We start from the raw sequence: 18,735 nt of genomic DNA, 5'->3' as shown, positions 1-18,735 counted from the left end.
ATGATCTATGAGATTAGCATAACTTCTCACTTTGGTATCTGATAACGAAAATTGATAAAGGTGATCCCAATTTTGTCAATGGTAAATCATTTGGTCATTCCGTGAAAAATATATTAATATCCTCATTTAATTAAAAAGGTTGATTTGACAAAATATTCTTAAAAATATGATCACGTAGTCATTCACGCAACAATATAACAAGTATATTTACAAAATGTCAACTGAGAAACCAACTCACAAACGTAACTGAATATGCTGTAACAAAGATACCATATCAAATATATATGCAAATCAAGACCCAAAAAGAAAAAGGAATATATGTGATCATCCAATAGGTTTTGAGGTTGACAACCATGAGTGAGGCCAGCCAATGGCCAACACTTAACTAGCTAGATTCTTAAATATATTATTATTAGTAAGGGGAGACGAAGGTTCAAAATTATTACAATAATTAGGAGATCGCTTAGTCATGTGCGTGCCTCATGGGTTCCTCTTCAATTATTATGTGGCCAATTCGCGGAATTTCATATTTATGATCGAAACAGTTCATATTATAAATCCCTCTGTAAAAATTATCTGCACAAAAAACCAATTAAAGATGAGATCGCTTAGTCATCAAACTGTATAAAAATAGACGGATTTATAGAAGAATTACAAACTTATCTATTTGCTACAATTAATTGACCAAACAATCTTAGTTTTAATTGATTTTTTGTACATATAATCTTTACATAATGATTTATTATATGAACGGTTCCCATTACAAACACGAAATTATGTGAATCGGGAAGTAAGTGAATTTAGGAGGATCTCCTCAATCTTGAGAAGCCAAGTCATTTGCACTTTTATGGCATAATTACACTGTTACCACAATATCCTATGTCAATCATAAATATTTCTCTTTACGACGTATCATTAGTAACAATAAAATGTTATGATAACAATGTATTATTGTAATGGGGTACTCTCCGTAAATAGATGTCCATATCGAACCATCTTTTCGGCCATTCTTAAATATAGAACTCTAGAAAAGGAGTGGCAATCAAGGAAAAGTAGCCATTAGCCTTCAACCAAATACTATGTGGCTGACAATCCAAATATTCTTAACATAAATCAAAACTTGAGACAGCGGTCACAGCATGGTACCCTAAATTTTGTTTCGAATGCTTGGTGTCATGGCAAGTTGGCTCAGCATAATTTGAAACCGGTTCACCATTTCTTCGTTTTTGAATCTCATATCAAACTTTTGCTTCTCTTTCTGTGTTTCTGACATTTTTTGCTTCGAATATTAAGGCCGGAGCATCCAACCCGACGGACCCGAATTGCAAAGGATGGGTTAGGGTGGGTTTGACCTTCCAACCCACCCAAGTTGCAACCCTAATACACAGAGAAGTCAAAAGAGTTCCTTCTCTCAAATCACAAAGTACATTAAAACAGTTTGCAAACTGTAACTGGAGAGTAAAATCCCATTAACACCCAACTAGAAATGAATAAAATTTGAGTAGCCAGCCCCAACATTTTCTGGAAAAAATGAACTTTATTTACATATACAACACAGGCTGTCGTCTCGGCGGTACTTAAGAAAACATGGTGAAAGGTAATTAATATGTGGCAACATGTACAAAAACCTCAAGTCACAGACAACTTCATCCAAGTACATATACTACGATACAAACAAAACAACATTCATCAAGCTGTTTGCAGTAACAATGTCGAACTTCAATATATTACGGATCACTTCACACAGCATAAAGCCTTATAACTTGGTCTATCTTGGCTCGACAGACGGGGCAACCCCATTTCTTACCTGTAATCTCCTTCAAACAGGACATGCATCCAGCCATATGTCCACATGGGATGCAAGCTCCTTCAGCTGGAGCATCCAAACAAATCACGCATGAACCGCTTTCACCTTTCTTCTCATCAATTTTAGCAGGTGTGCTTTCAAGGCTTGGGGATGGGATATCAATAGGACTGAAATCAATTGATGGATAGTGAACAGGAGCTGCATCTAGACTATCATCTGCAACCGGTGGGGCTGATGGGATTATATCTGAAGTAGGAGCTGTTTGGACGGAAGAGGTATCCTGGACTTCCACCTGCTGAGATGACTCTCCAACTTCGTTACTCTGAGTCCCTGACCACTCGCTGCTACTTACTTTTGAAGCAGCAGCTGCAGTTGGTGCACCACCACCATTGTAACTGTCAGTTCTTGTGGAGGCTCCGGCCCAACCATTATCACTACTGGATGAACTTGCTTCATAGGTAGGGTGCGGATTAGGAAAGGATGGTCTCTCCTGCAAAGCAGACTGCATGGAGGCACTAATAGCCATGGCCAACTCTAAATCTTCTGCAGCTGGTGGTGCACTTGCTGGAGCAACTGGGGGTTGGTTGTTACCCAAAAACGCAGGACAAGCCTGAAAAATTCCACAAATATAATATATGATAGCCTCCCAATCATCACACAAAAGATAATTGCTTGCTTACTATAAAAGGCACATATTGTCCATTCCCTTTTTTCACTTTTTCATTTCTAGGGGTGGATTTCACATGGAAAAGAAAACGGTCCATATAAATGGATTCAAGTATGGCATTTCAAGAAATAATGAGACAAGAAATTGCAAAACACTTTCACTTTACACAATACAACAAGAAAAAGGATGGGAGTTAAAAACGTCATGTATATGGCAGAGAAGGATAAGATGAAATGTACCTGTGGTATTCCTTTGCATGCATTGCAAAACAACTGAAGTTGTTGCTTGTCATTCTCAACTGCAGCTGCAAGTTTGATGCGTGTTTCTGCAAAAGAAGGAATACAAAGTTTGGATGGGATTCTTTGCTGAGCTTGAATGGGATCCTAACAAGAGAAACCTCACTCATGGACACGCACAACAATTAAACATCATTTTCTTCCTAGCTAGACGGTAAGCCTAATATAGGTCGGAGGGTGGAGGATGGCATCAGTATATTACTGCAGCACTTGATGTGGAAGATATCCAAAATCTTCTGCTAAAGTGCTTCTCAATCACTTCTATGATTTATATTGATTGGAAGTAATTAACGACAACGTACTTACACCTAAGTTTTTTACACCTACAACTGGCCTCTTGGGTGATGTACATGCTTCTTCTCCGTATCTTGCCTCTTGGGACTATGCATGGACATAGAATTCAATTAAAAAGGGGCTAGGAAGTTAATGTGACATCAACCCCAGATTTATAGCCTAAAGAAATAAGGGTTAAAATTACTCAAACTGAATTATTTTGGAATCAAGGAATTACTTGTGGAGTTATCATGAATCACAACTGATGGATCAGACTGGTGTAACTTTGGTTCTTCCAGATTGACTTTCCACAATGCAATAACTGTTCGCGGTTTGGCGTCCTGCTTATTAAAAAGTTCAATATAAGCAAACTAGAAAAATGATAGATCCATCAGTCAACTTACAGCCAAAATTATGCAAACACAAGTGTGGCCTAGATATATCAATCCGGAGTAGATAAAGATATAAACATACATGATGCCGGACAGCTAATTCTATCAAAAGGTTTGACAATAGGAAGTGAGCCGACAGCGTCAATCAAGATCAAGATAGCATGTACTTAGGTAAGAACACTAACAATAATGCAGAAGGCCTGAAAATTAAGCTACAAATCACCACATAGCATGAGTCAACTCTGCCTTCTGCACAGTACAAATCAAATATAAAGGAACTACAGCTATGCTAAGTTGCAAACTAAAGAAGCCAGAACAGAAGGCCAGAATAGAAGGCCTCTAGTGACAATTGATAGACCCATAGTATTTGAATATGGTTAAAAATATAAGGTAGTGAGCAAATCGTCACCACCAGTCATGTAGCAGCAACTGTGGTGCTAAATGTTAAATGAAACATCGGACATTTCTCGGGAAGAGCCAAAGATGGTAGAACTACATAGCACCAAGAGGAAGCAACAACAATATCAGGAACTATCTTGGTAACTCAGATGGGAAATGTATTCACCCAAAGGAGACTAAATTTCACAGAAAATAAAGAGTCTTGCTGTCTCCAGGGGGAAGGACCTGAATCTCTACTTTGAGAGCGGCTACAAAATGGTTCTCTACCGTCCTGAACTTGAAAGCTTCTCTTCGCAAAGAATCACAGTAGAGATCTGAGAGTAAGAGTTGATAGTGGGATTTTACTTCAGGAATTTGAGTAAATAATGTACTTGGGAGGAGGAAAGGTTTTTTTTTTTTTTTTGTGGGGGGGGGGGGGGGCAGCGCCTCGAGAAAGACCATAAACATAAAAAAGAGGAACTCAAGCAGAGGCTGAAAGGTCCTTTCTCTTTCCTTACCGTCTAGTGATACCATTTACATTTGTCGGAATGCATGGGACTACTTATTCACTTCCTCCCTGTTCAAAGATTCTGAAATAGGACTTCACTTCTAAGGGGCGATCGGCCTCATCACGTAGCGTTCTTTCCATCTTACTTTGAAGCTCGGCCCTAAGGAGTAGGGCAGTTCCGTAAACAGATCCAAGCAATCTCAAGATGTCTATTTCGCTCAGGGTGGGGCGATTAACTAGTGATAAAAAACGACTTGTACCAGTTTGTTTTCTCTGAGAGTGTATATCAGTACTTAACATCTTGTCTTTATTATATTATCTTTAATGCTTCAGTCACTATTTTCCTGACACCCAACTTATAATGACTAGGGTTCAACTTTAATACTTTGTTCATGTTTAGTCATAAAAAGAAATATTGGCTCACCATTTTCTGTTGAGCTATTGGATGGAAAGGAAAATTCTACCATTGGCAATTAAGGGTAAAGGACATCCTAATTCAACAAGGTTTGTTGAGGCAACCAACTCCCAAGGGGAAGTACCATCGTTATGAGTTATGAAAAAGGAAATAATAAATGAACTTATTTTATTTGAATTTGTAATTTGGACAGAGTACTCCAAGTGCAAAACATTTCAAATGAGTTAGAAGAAAATCCCGACGCACTGTAAACCAATGTCTTATATATCTCCATTCATATTAAAAAAGGCCTGAACTTGGCTATTGAATTGATGCCCTTTATCATCTACATGGCAAAAAAGAATGGAAGGTTCAAGAACACGTACAATAAAAGCTAAAAACAACATTACTATTGATAGCTAGTTAGCAAACTATACAAATGCAGAGACTTTAGCCATCAGATTAACTCATGCAAGGCATTGTACATGGTTTTGGTTTTTTAATTATTAGATGATTTCTTTTAAAAAAAAGAAAAGAAAATAATACTGTGAATGTTATCATCTGGAAGCAACCACTCGATGTAGCCTAAATTAAAGCCACTTTGAATGCAATGTATGAGTAGAGGCATGATATAGAAACATTTATAATCATACATAACGCTTAATCTACCTAAGAATAGAAGGTTATACATAGAAATACCTGCATGTTAGGGTAAATGGCAAGCTCCAACTTGAAAGGCTTGGTGGGTTTCCGGGAACTACATGGCAAAACAACAACCCAACTGCAAAGTATGCAAAAGTAGGCACACATGCCAAGTGAAATTTCAGACAATTACTCGATCAAAGTTAAAAAGAAAAAAAATTAAACAAGTGACATACAAATTCTTCAAAACAGTTCAAATCAATCAGTCTACATTGCTTAGATAACTTGCTGTGGAGATCATGATTGAAGATAGAAGGCAAACAACTACACAGGAATACGTCAAGATGACACCACTTTAACAAAATACTCACACTTTTCTTGAAACCAACTGCGGAGCAAGTACTCCAAGAAATCCAGGACCATAAAACTCCCGCAACCAACCAGAGAATAAGCAAATATGCCTCTACAAACATTGGGAAATGTGTAAAAAGACAAAACCAAGAGAGAACAAAGTGAAGAACTATCAAAAGAAGAAATGAAATATATTGTAACATCGGAAAGTAAGAGATACACATAGATTGGCATTGCATGCTAAAGTTTGAATTTACCTCAATTGCACGGACAACATTCGTGTGCCCTTTCGCCCTAGCAATGTCAAGAGGACTTTGACAGTCATCGTTCATGATTAAAGCATTTGCTGAAAATTTTGAACAAATTATATATTAAGAAAACAAAGAAAGCAGGAAAAAGAATGTGTTTGTTATTATAAAATTGTAAGCTTTATACTCCACTTTAAATAATACATTTAAACAGATTTAAAGATAGAGTTGCACACCTCCATGTGAAAGAAGTAAATTAACGACGTTTTCTAGGCCTCTTTTAGCTGCATGATGCAGAGGAGTCCCAGCATGACGACCTAAACCGCATTGAGAAAAAAGACAAAAAATGAAAAAAAAATTGTTAATGCAAGCCAAAGGTCAAGGTGCATGCATTTATAATAGCATTTTTTAAGAAGACTGCATTACAAAACAAGTTTAATATAAACACAGTAAAACACAACAAATTCTGGGGATGGGAGTGAGATCAGAAAGAAGAATTAAAGAAAAAACAGTTGAAGCATATCTAATCTTAGTGTTCCATTTTATGCAAGGGAAAACATTTCAGTACAACAGTGGTACTTAAGATCTATGGTAGTGATATTTCCATCATGATTGCAGTATGCATGTGGATCCAACTCGAATTTCACATAACCGCGCAACACTTGGAGGAAGAATTTGGACTAAAACCGTACATTTCAGGCAAAAAGGAGTGGCTACCAACTATAGCCAGGCTACTCTTTTAATACTTTCCGGGTCCTTGGTGACAACTCTACCTTGCCAATTGGTAGATTTCTTCGAAATCAATAAACCCAAAATGCCAATTTTCTTTCTTATCTTCATTATTCATTCTTACTTTCTTCTCACTATCCAAGTACATAAACAGTAACATAAGACCAACTCAACTGAGAAGTTATCAAATTGTAATGAATTATGATAGGAAAGGTACCGGGGCGATAGGCGTTAACGTTTGCACCAAGTTCAATCAAGCTTTTTGCAACATTATAGAGCCCAGGATTTATACAGGCCACGATCAAAGGGGTTTTCCCCTCTCTATCAATCCACTGACAACCAAAATCACCATAAATAATCAATAATTCATCAACCATTACCCAAAATTCCAAAACTTTCAACAATTATCTCTACCAATTGACAAAACAAAACAAATTATCACTACCAATGATCACATTTTTGATACAGCTTAAACACTAATCGAAAATTAATCTCCCTTAATTACCTCAAGGCCTGCACCATCTCTGCAGAGGGCTTTAATCCCTTCGACGTTTCCATAGCTGACTTGCTGATAGAGCAGTTCGTCTTTCGATTGCTGCTGCCCCATTGAAATCCTGGGAAGAACTTCAATTACCCTTCGTGGGTTTTGAAGCAAAACTTGAAGACCTAGGGTTTTAAATTCAGGAGGAAAATATAGAAAATTCCGGAAAATGGATGGGAAGTGATGTGCTTTCTAAGAAACTTGTTCAAATTGGAATAGATATTGTAAGTGGATGACGAAATTAATTGAATACTTATCAACGAAGATATATAATATACATTAGCTAGAGATTTTATTTTAGAGGAAATTGTAGGATTGATTTCTTAATTTTCTATATTTTATTTTAGAGGAAATTGGAATAGATATTGCAAGTGGATGACGAAATCCAATTGCTATAATAGTTTCTCAATTAAAAATTTATGACTAATGGTAAATTATGGTTTTTTCGTTCAACTCCTTCAAATTAATTGTGTTGGAAGAATCATTACTACAATTGGGTTAATCTTGATGACCATTGCTACAATTAAGTTAAAATTGAGGACTATTGCTCCAAATGGATTAAAGTTGAGAGATCATTTCTTTAATTTGGTTAAAATTGAGGGATCATTTCTATAAACAAATTTTTCATTTAGTTTCCGAGATTTGTCCCTTGATTATGACCTCACGTGCATGACATGTGAATCATTTTGACTGAAGTTTTAATAGAGTTGACGAAAATGACAATTTCTACAATTTTTTTCATTTAGTTTCCTATATTTGCCTCTTGATTATGACCTCACGTGTGTGGCATGTGACTCATTTTAACAGAAGTTTTAATGGAGTTGATGAAATGGACCATAGCTACACATTTTGATGAGTTAAGGTATCAATGGTCAAGAACTTTTGGTTGAGGAAACATTGCTCCAATTGGGTTAAAATTGAAGAACCATTGCAACAATTTTCTTTTTATTTTATTATATTTTTTTTTACACGAAAAATTGGCTAAGAAGATTTTCAAGATCCTGTTGACCCAAAAACACTGGATGAAGGAAACTTTTACAAAAATGTTACTCTTACCATATATTTAAATCGAAATATGTTATTTTTAGCTTCTCTATAATAGAGATGAGACTCACATGTATTTTTGGGTCTTACCACTATTATATTAGAGAGATAATACAAATATATAGTAAGTATAGTAGCATAATGAATAAATTATCGTGTTAAAATAAGATGTAATTATTATATCGTGGGAATCAAACTTGTAACATCCCATATCGCTCAGGGGAGTAGATCATGTAAGCCTTATATGTATATTTCTATCTCTACCTAGCACGAGGTCTTTTGGAGCTCACTGGCTTCGAGTTCCGTAGTAACTCAGAAGTTAAGCAAGAAAGGAGTTAGAGCATTCCCAGGATGAGTGACCTACTGGGAAGTTTTGCTCGCGTGAGTTCCCGGAAACAAAATTGTGAGAGTGTGGTCGGGACCCAAATGGGACAATATCGTGCTACGACGGAGTCGAGCCCGGGATGTGGTGGACCCTGGGTCGGGATGTGACAATTTGGTATCAAAGTCAATCCCTGGCCGGAAGTGTGCCGATGAGGACGTTGACCCCTAAGGGGGTGGATTGTAACATCTCACATAACCCAAGAGAGTGGATCTTTTAAGCCTTATATGTATATTCTCATCTCTATCTAGCATGAGGCTTTTTGGGAGCTTACTGACTTCGGGTTCCGTAGGAACTCCGAAGTTAAGCGAGAAAGGGGCCAGAGCATTTCTAGGATGGGTGACCTATTAGGAAGTTCTACTCGTGTAAGTTCCCAGAAACAAAATCGTGAGGGCGTGGTTGAGGCTCAAAGCGGACAATATTGTGCTGCGGCAGAGTCGAGCCCGAAATGTGGTTGAGCCCGGGTCAAGATGTGACAAAACTCGCTCTAAAATACATTGATATGATTATTTTTTATCATTATAGTAAAAATTTATTTGATAAGTAAAGTTGGATTACTTTTTCAACTAAGATAATAAGGATAATGTTAGGGTGACAAAATTTTTAAAAACAAATGACATAGAAATTGATGATTGAATTTTTACTTGGTGATATGTCATTTGGTTTAAGAATTTGATCTCCCTAACATCTATATAATAAAAGTAAAATAAGAGTCTACCAATCATTTTCTAGAGCTTGAACTTTGAACACATATTTTCAATAATAATTGGCTATTACTGATCAAGACAAAAAATGAATTAGATATAATGGATTCAAATTGCGTGTCGTGAATCTTGAGAAATAAGAACATGTAATCTAATAAATTAATAATAAAGAAAATAATATTTCTAATAAATTAGTAATCATCCACACCAAACTCATAACTTATAATTTCTAAAAACCAATTTAAAATGGTTTTTGCAAACAAATGTGAATTAACAAGTTTTTCTTTTTCTTTTTTTTCTAAATAAAAAAAAAAAAAAAAGGTTATAGATCCATCAGACGGGTGGGTAGCCTTAAGAGGATGTGTGGTAACTTGTAACAGGCAAGTTTGAAGTTGTTCCCGTCCCTGTCAAGGAAGATGCCAACCATACGAACACGGATTAACGAGTTCAACACTCAACTACTAACATCATTGTTTGTTAGCCCAATACATTATCAAGATGAAGGTGCTAGCTATCTAGACACAATAATTGATTGGTTTGTCGAATAAATATTTATATTGTCAAACTGCAGATTGAGATTACGCATTAAAACAATAATCAACATGTTGGTTCAAAAAGTTATTTAAGCTTGTCTTCTGAAAAGTCATATCTCCAATTTAATCTCCGAGTAAAGGAATTTCACTTTTAAACTCAACTCACAAATTACATTTATCACCATACATTATTCAATAATATCAACTAGTATGCGCATATGTGGGTTAATCTAGTCGGTCAAGGTTGTGTGCGTGTGCCCGTCCCCTTTCATCAAAGGTGGCATTGCCTTCACCGAGAAAATTAGAATACCGCGTTGTGAAAAAACAGAAAAAACAAACTACAATGGATGAAATAATGATATTGAAGCTCTTCTTTTTAATGGCGGAGTAGAAATCCTCTCAATAATTCCCCTAGATAAAAAAAAACAAAGACAAAATAAGAAAAGAAAGAAGAACAAGGATGCCGCTCTATTTTGTTCTGTTCTTAACAAAGATAAGTTTACACCTAACTGATTCATACACTGCCATTCTATAGCAGATCCTTTGATCCTACTTACCAAGTTTCTAAACCATACTGTTAAGAGACTAAGTTATAAAACTAAGTCGGGGAAGCTGCGGCTGCCTCGCTGTTTTCCTCGGGCGGTATAGGACGGCTGGGTGGTGGTACACTCGGAGCAGGACTTGTATTCGGCTGACTGTATCTCCTAAGCAGCCCATCTTTGTTGTTTTTCCACCATGCTTCTGCCTGTTCCGAACTAAACTTCCGTTTGCTGCAGAAAATATTGGAGACCGGTGTGAGAAAATTAAAAGAGAACGGCATTGAAATGATCCAAGACTTGATTGTGCGTACGCTTATCCTCAACAAATTTAGCTTATGGAAATAAATGGAACAGAAACAATGTGGCTTTCTAATACTAATTTAGAACAAGTTTTGTTACAATCAGTATGCGTAGAAGTGTAGCTCGTAAACTTGATATGCATTGTTGATCAGTTCGCAAACAACTTAAACTTTTGAGATCCGTTGGTTGTAACATGGCACCATAGCTTGTTAGACAGCCATCGAACCCATAAGTTTAAGCTGTTAGATAACGAGTCAACATTATATATCGAGCTAACACTTTCACTCACCGGTTGCACGTGGACAGGCAGAGAAATGAAGACACAAATAATAACATAGGTGCAGTCCCAGTCTGCACCTTGAAAATGAAGAAAGCAGTGAGGAATGTGGATTGAAATATTTTAACTCAGGACCTTGTGCAACAAGAGCTCTGATACCATGTTAGACAACTATTGAACCCGCTCAAGGGTCCAGTGGCCGTCTAACACAAACACATAATTACTGAATGTTGTAAGATAAAATATTTACCTGAATTTAACACGCTTAAAAACCCAAATACCATTTTTTAGTTGAAGGAGAGTTACATAAACGCCCGGTTCAAATTGTTCAATGACTTCCTTTTGTCCTGTCCGTGACATTGATGATTCTGGTGACCTTGAGCGGTTTTGAGGTCCAGCATCCGCAAAGTCTTCTGATCTGTTGTCTTCTGTCCGCAACGTTGATGATTCAGGTGACTTCGAGTGGTTTTCTGAGCTGTTTTGCTGTTCAGCCTCTGCAGAGTCTTTAGCCTTGTTGTCTTCCATTCTAGAAGACTCAACAACCAAGGAAGTTCTATCGGTTGCATAGTGTTGGTCAAGATCTGAGCTTGGCCTTCCAATATTCGTGTTCATAAAATCCTCAGCTTGCGTACGCAATGCTTTGAAAGTATCGCTGTCAGAAATCTCAGGAGGTATCTTGTCTTCCCATTCCCTCATCTGCAAGGTAAAGAAAGAACGGAAAGCACACAGAACATCAGCATATTTCACCAATAACTGAATCAACGAGGGCAGGGCCACAAAAAAAGTAGATGATTTTTATTTCCACCCCATTATTATTCTGTCAATGGAGATGTCATGCCACACAGAACGCCTATAAAGAGTGACATTGCAATTTTAAGTTTTATAAACCTGTTCCGTGATGGACTTGACGAGTTCTTTGGCAGCTCTGCACTTCGAGTATTGGTCATCGGCTAATGAGCCAGCTTCTTTCACATGTTTACGTAGTTTCTTTATCTCTACCTCTTGAGCATCACACTTATGCTTCAGACTTTTAACCTGAAGTAAAGAGAGGAAAATTTACCCAAGGAAAGGCGTCTTGATTTTGACATTTCTATACCACAAGACAATATAATGATGCAACCAAAAATGTTAATTTTCGAAAGGTGTTAAATTAGTACCTGGTTTTGCATCTTTGATACTTCTTGAGTCAGAGTGTCATTTGTTTTCTTAAGACTGTCAATAACACTCCTAGAGAATATAGGAGTTGTAGACCGGGGAGGACTAGGTCTCCTTGAATATGGTGAAGTAGATCTCGAATTGGGCTGAGACGGTGTTGTCATGACAGGCTTCAAAACGTTTTGAAGTGCACTCAACGAACTTGGAAATGCAATATCTTTAAGTTGTAAAAGGGATGGAACTTGGGAAGCCCTGACTATAGAAGGGGATTCGGATCTGACACCACCAGGCTTCATGGACTTGACCTCAAGGTATTTAACGGGTTCTATAGAGGGAGAGAGAAGAATCCTTGAAGATTTCACCTCTACTCTACTTAGTAAATCCCTGCTATCCATCGAGCGTGTGACCCTAGATCTCCTACTAACACTGGAAGCATTACCAGCCTCAGCAGCCTTAAGTTTCGCATAACAAGCATCACATACACGATGAGGTTTTCCAGGAGTCGGGGCCAAAGCTGCCCTCAGTGCTTTCTTGGAACTACAGGCATGGCAATGGACTAGTCCACAGTTATAACAGTTATGCCTCTTTCTAGTAAAACCAAATGTCTGTCGACAACCTGAGCAAATTGATTGATCAGCTCCAGAGATCCACTTATGGATGCATATACTAGATGTGAAGTTTGAGCCGCACGATATGCTTTTCACATGCCTATCTTTTAGGGCTTCAACCAAAGTTGGAGTTTTCTGGTCTTCTGTGTCCCCGTGTCCCAGTCTTCCATTAGCACCTTTTCCCCAAGTGAACACTTCACTTCTTGATGTCAGGACAGCAACATGATATGACCCACAAGATATTTCTTCGACAAACTCACCAACCAATCGATCCTGTACTAAACAAGGTACTTTCCCATCAGAACTTGGATTGCCTAGCTGGCCATATGCAGTTCCGCCCATGGTAAACACATGACCTGATGTAGTGAGGGCAATAGTCATAGTGTGTCCACATGCTAGCTGGTGGAAATTATAGTCGATAAGTGAAGAGACACAGGTGGGAAGCAGATAAGTTTCCTTGATTTCGTGACCCAAACGATGTTTGTCACCATCGCCCCAGGTGAACAACTTACGAGATGAAGCATTTGTACCAGACTGGCCCATAACTTCTACAATAGCTGCAGTATGCCAAACTCCGCATGCTACTTTTATAGTCTTTAGTCCATTCAACGACTGTACCTCCCTTGGATACGGAACACTCTCTCGATCCCCATGGCCCAAAACACCGAACGCTCCATCTCCAAATGTAAATACCTTTCCATTCGAAGTTGCTAAAGCTGAATGCCATGTGCCACATGCAACAGATAGAACCTGAAGTCCTTCTAAAGGACCGGTAACCCTTTTAGGTATCCAGTGGCTAACATCAGTTCCAAGACCAAGAAGTCCAGCATTATGTGTACCATCACCCCACGTAAACAAATCACCTGATGTAGATACAGCACATGTGTGGTACTCACCACATGCAACAAATTCAATGTTATTAATTGCGAGGAACTCAACAAGGCGAGGACGACTAAAGTCTCTATCAATCCCATGACCGAGTCTTCCACCCGATTCCTCTCCCCAGGTGAAAACCTCCCCTTGCCTTGTTACAAGAGCAACATGTCGCACACCACAAGCTATCTGCTGAACATCAAGAACAACATTCGACTCCAAGGGCTTTGGAATCAGCACATCGATTTTTTTAGAGATTGAATTTGCAGACCCATCAGGTCCATTTCCATCAGACCAGATCTCTCCCCACACATAAACATCTCCTAGTGATTCTATATCATCATGTCCAGACCCTCCACTTGAACAGCTAGGAGTGCTTGAAACACTAATTCGAAAACCATCTCCTGCACTTGTTCTTAGTTGCATGTTTGCACGTTCTGAACCCACATCTGAGCCTGCCAAATTCACTGATTCATGAGAATCAACGGATACCCTACCACTGGCAATGCTTGAAGTGAACTCTAATGTCGCACCAAATGGATGGCCATGAACAGATTCAGCAGAGTCTTGCAACTGAAAGGAAAGCAAACAACTACGTTGAATCTTCTCAAAACATATTAATGCAGAACAATTACGAGTGGATCAAGACAATCGCGTTACATATACTTTGTGAATATAAGTGCTGGTGGTTTCTCATAATGCATGAATTGTACGAAGGAAACCACCAAATATGTTAAAGCACTGATAATTTTCTAACTTGCATATAATTGCACAGATTTCATGGAATTTTAACTATTCTTTTATTTACATAACTGAAATTCTGGTAGCTCCATATGTCAAATCTTATCTGCAAGAAAAATTAATGTTCCTGAAAACGTTGAGGGCCAACTTTCATCTGCAATTGCTAGACATCCCAGACTATTCTACCTCCTGGATAGTTTCCCCCCCTTTTTTAAAGGCTTGAGAGGCACAAATCTGTATCTGTCGTCTCAGAGTTCTAATGATTTGCTACAATTTATCGTATCAGTAAATTGTTCATATAACTTTTACTAGAGCATGGAACTTTATTACATATTTTGCGTAACAGTTGTTTTTTAGTTCATGCTGATGAATATTGAATGTTCATTAGAACATCACCAAGATTACTGCAAATTATATATTTTAGTAAACAGAAGAATAAATGGCAGCCAATTGAATATATAAGGATTAGGATTGTCAGGCAATTTCGGAGCAGATATTTTCTCAACCATCTCCAGGTAACTTCACAAGAAATATTCAGCCCTTTTCGAAGGCAAAACTCATATAAACTAACCTATTGCAATCACAACAAAATTAACCATTTGAATGATAAGAAAGAACTAGGAAACCATAAAAAAAAGTACAAGCATAAGCAGTTACAAATGCATTTTTTAAAATCGGAAACTTACATCAGAAATATCACTCTGACTACGTCTACTACGCTCTTTTCCTGAAGTAATTACCGCCTTAAGGCCAGCAAACCATATCTCTGCCTCAGCTTTGTCCTTGCAGATCTATAAAGAGGATTGCCGAGTTTAAACTTTTCTGCTTAACTGGCCGTAACAGAAAAACTTGAAACTAATACTTGATTTTACTTACCAGATCAAGTGTTCGTTCACCGTTCTTATATAGAAGAGAAAATGACAAGTAATCCTTTTCTGGGCGCAAATACCTTCTAAACACAGCCTACAAAGAAGCAGCAGAAGTATTTATTCCGTCAAGTAGGACACAAAAGTGGTTCATAATTATTACGGAAACGCACAATTACTGAGTTGAAACACAAAAATATTGATTAGTTCTTGGTAGTGGAGTGTTAAACTCACTGTTCTCTGTCCGGGGATAATTCGAGAGACAGAAGCTAATTTCAGAGTTCGTTCTTCTCCATGTGAATACCAGATTAGTGTAGTTTCATCCTGTTAAAGATACGAAAAAATGAAGTCATTCAAGCGGTTAAGATATCTAGTAATGATCATGGAGATGCGCAGCAGGAAGAAGATGTAAGATTAAAGACTTATTGGTATGAAATGAATCCAATATCCTAATGTAAAGGAAATTACTCACAGTAGAAATTCTGAATGTATGAAGTTTTGGCTGTCCTTTCCGGCTATACTTGATTAACTGGGAACCTTTTTTTAATGCAATGAGTGCCTTCATGAGAGAGAGAGGAATATTAGGTGAAAAGTATTGCCAAATCACACAGAGATCAAAATCTTGAATATATATGTTTAACCATATCAAAGTGAGTGTGTGAAAGGGTGTAGTCTACAGAAAGGGCAACATTTTCACTGCTAGGAAGTTGGAAACTAAACTTTTACACAGATACTGGGTTTTTATTAATTCCCTTTGCGAATCGAAAAGAAAATTGTTCGAGTAATGCAGGTAACTTCAATATACATATGCGTTGATCTACGTAAGACGGTTATAAGTTATAACTGTGTCGTCATAAAATAACAGCCAGACCAAGATTTCATTCAATTACTGTCTTTTCAGAAAGAAACTCAACAGGGAAAAGCACCAAATGTATGCAAACCCGAAAGTGTACGAGGTCTCATTGTTTTCTAGGCAAACAAAAGCAAACACCAAATAATCTAAAGGAAAAGAAAGAGGGCAGTGATGGGAAACTGACTTGTTCAGTATCACGCTCATAATTCCCATAGCTAGCAGGATCTGCCATTCCATCTGAAACTTTCGTAAGGAATTAAACGCCGAAGAAGAAGCAAGCTCAACCGACAACTGCATCGGCGACTTCCCTTCACCAGTCTTCATAGAGGAATATGCTTTCTTCCACTTTGGCCTCTCATCAAATTCCTAGTGCCCTTCTAAACAAGAACCATATACATTCCCAAAACAAAAAACTTGGGAACCTCAATCGGGTCACCAACTTGTTGGAAATCAATAGCTTCTTCAGTTACAAATTGGCTCTCGTGAAAAATTCTCAAGGAAGTCGATCGAACAGCCTCAGATATTCACCGTAAAATTCTGCAGAAGATGTGAATATTCAGTTTCTGAGCCTGAAAACGACGCAGATCAATCAGAGAGAGAGAGAGAGAGAGAGAGAGAGAGAGAGAGAGAGAGAGAGAGAGAGAGAGAGAGAGAGAGAGAGGGAGGAGTGGGAAATGAGAGGGCAGTAAGCGATCTCACATGTTTAGGGAAGTTTGCAGCTCAAAAGAAAAGAGGGCGAGATATTGGCGCGCCTCTTTCTCTTCATCCACGTCCCACCAACGAGTTAAACTACCTTTCAAAAATATTAAATTAAAAATTATTACTCCCAATCTGATTCTGCCACGTGGTTTGATTTGAGAAGTGAAGGAAAAACAGTTGCAGATGGAAGAAGACTGCAAAAAATTTGGCGATGATACTTCTGCAAAACAAATTGAAGAGACTGTTGAAGGTGCACGGCTATCATCGGTCGCAATCCTTTGCCAAGAACTCGAAGGACTCTCTTTTATCGAGTCACAAAATTCACGCAAAGAACTTGTAACTCAAGTAGTTTAGAGTTAAGAGTATTTACGCTCGATTCTCCCTTGTATTAAAACAGACAAAAGAGAGCATAACATCGGATTAATTTTAAACATGATGCAATTGCATGAATCCAACACAGCATGAAATTAGCAGATCAAAATTGACAATCTCCCAACTTTCTATCACTAACTCTTGATATATAGAGATCCAGCTCTCACTGGTTTAAAGGGGGAATAAAAAAACGAAAACAACACTTTTATGCACGTTAGAGGAAAATACAGTAAGGTAAGGCAAGAAGGATACATAATAATCCCAAAAGGGAAGTTGAGGCTTTGTCCTGTCATGGGTAGTTGGTGACCGCAAAATCGGAAGCATTGACCTTCGATCGCCCTCTAAACCAGATGTGTCAAGAAACGTAATAATTACACTTCCTAAGGCGACTTTTTCTTTCAAAAGGTGGCTTCTTTGTATCTCTTGAAAATCTCTTCAATATCAGCCACCACTTCCGGTGGCAAAGGCCTCTCAGTCAACAGAAAATCACCAATGTTTTCTTTCAGTTGGTTGACAGAAGTGGCACCAACTATTGAACTTGTCACAAATGGACGGTCCCTTACAAATCCAAGTGCAATCTGAACTGGAGTTAGCCCGTACTTCTTGCCTAGCTTGATCTACGTTATTGTTGCTTACTGAAGTACAGAAACAAGTAATATTTAGGCAGGCAACCAACCAGTAATGAAATTATCCTCAGCAATTCATATTCAAAACATAAATAACTCATCAAGAAGGGAAAACAACTTATGTCCTAACTACTAGGCCTTTAACTGCAATATTTTTGGCGACCGAATTGTGACACGCGAGATATTAACATACCCTAGCAGGTCTTTTTCTTAAGCTTCGGATTTGCTATCTATGTACTTTCCCGCTCGTTGATCCACCAGCCAGTAAGCCAATCTTGTAATTTTCTGGGTGGCAGACTTCAACAAGACCAACTGCAAAAAATCAACAAAAGAATTACAAACTCATTAGGTTAAGAAAATGAGATTGGAAAACCGAGGAGGGAAAGGTATATGTCGCATCATACGCATCTCTGTCTTAGTTCTCAACACATAATACGAAGGTGCCGACAATAAAAGAAACAGGTTGGAATCTGAATAGAAAGCTCAACCATGCCGACATCCACCAAATGAGAAGATATCGGTCAAGCAAATATAAGTTAGCACTGAAACAAGTCAAATCTTGTAATGTCAACAAGATCGAAATCTGTAATGGGTTTTGGCAAAATTTAATTGGTAAATATCATCAATATTCATTTACTTTTTTTTATATTGATGCTGGTTTTTCGGATATTTTGACGGAAATATTGATAATTTCGTGAATATTTTAAATATTGAGTCAAGCTGTTTAACATTATGTGAAAAAAATGGTAAGTCTGACTTTTTACTCCTCAGATATGTGACTTGCTGTAAAAAATATCGAGTCAAGCTGTTTAATATTATTTTTTTTTTGGATACTGACAATCTTTGGCAGTCCTTCAACTTTACAAATCCATATGAAGTTTCATTGGAAACACCAATGTAGCGTACCTATATAGTTCGAAAAGTTTGAAACAGTTAA

The 18,735-nt window shown here is 37.8% G+C and overlaps 2 protein-coding genes and 1 non-coding gene across 5 annotated transcripts; all 3 read right to left on the bottom strand.

The window, feature by feature from the left end:
• Positions 1 to 1,517: 1,517 nt before the first annotated feature.
• Positions 1,518 to 7,633, bottom strand: LOC103429907 (putative E3 ubiquitin-protein ligase XBAT35). Its single transcript, XM_008368034.4, has 9 exons — positions 7,191 to 7,633; positions 6,903 to 7,017; positions 6,193 to 6,273; positions 5,966 to 6,054; positions 5,729 to 5,820; positions 5,415 to 5,496; positions 3,282 to 3,384; positions 2,714 to 2,799; positions 1,518 to 2,417 (listed from the first exon to the last, which is right to left on the bottom strand). The coding sequence occupies exons 1-9, from the start codon at positions 7,290 to 7,292 to the stop codon at positions 1,740 to 1,742; spliced, it is 1,428 nt and encodes a 475-aa protein (XP_008366256.3). The 5' UTR covers positions 7,293 to 7,633; the 3' UTR covers positions 1,518 to 1,739.
• A 2,035-nt stretch (positions 7,634 to 9,668) lies between these two features.
• LOC114820810 (U6atac minor spliceosomal RNA) lies at positions 9,669 to 9,791 on the bottom strand. The gene has a single exon (XR_003768287.2). It is a non-coding gene; the product is annotated as a U6atac minor spliceosomal RNA (small nuclear RNA).
• Positions 9,792 to 10,245: 454 nt separating this feature from the next.
• Positions 10,246 to 18,303, bottom strand: LOC103429908 (PH, RCC1 and FYVE domains-containing protein 1-like). Of its 3 annotated transcripts, XM_070810896.1 has the most exons (12): positions 18,203 to 18,303; positions 17,992 to 18,110; positions 16,801 to 17,807; positions 16,286 to 16,638; positions 15,721 to 15,807; positions 15,483 to 15,572; positions 15,259 to 15,345; positions 15,069 to 15,173; positions 12,163 to 14,214; positions 11,894 to 12,040; positions 11,256 to 11,701; positions 10,246 to 10,659 (listed from the first exon to the last, which is right to left on the bottom strand). In XM_070810896.1, exons 4-12 carry the CDS (start codon positions 16,331 to 16,333, stop codon positions 10,488 to 10,490), a joined length of 3,234 nt encoding a protein of 1,077 aa, XP_070666997.1. In that variant the 5' UTR covers positions 16,334 to 16,638; positions 16,801 to 17,807; positions 17,992 to 18,110; positions 18,203 to 18,303; the 3' UTR covers positions 10,246 to 10,487. The 3 variants fall into 3 exon arrangements, with proteins under 3 accessions (XP_070666997.1, XP_070666996.1, XP_070666995.1); XM_070810895.1 differs by lacking the exon at positions 18,203 to 18,303 and having other exon boundaries at positions 17,992 to 18,200; XM_070810894.1 differs by lacking the exon at positions 18,203 to 18,303 and having other exon boundaries at positions 16,286 to 16,670; positions 17,992 to 18,198.
• Between the last annotated feature and the right edge of the window lie 432 nt (positions 18,304 to 18,735).

Source organism: Malus domestica, chromosome 13 (genome assembly GCF_042453785.1).
Source record: "Malus domestica chromosome 13, GDT2T_hap1".
Taxonomy (NCBI): Eukaryota; Viridiplantae; Streptophyta; class Magnoliopsida; order Rosales; family Rosaceae; genus Malus; species Malus domestica.
The sequence above is the reverse complement of the archived record's forward strand: the minus strand, read 5'-3'. Positions and strand labels throughout refer to the sequence as shown.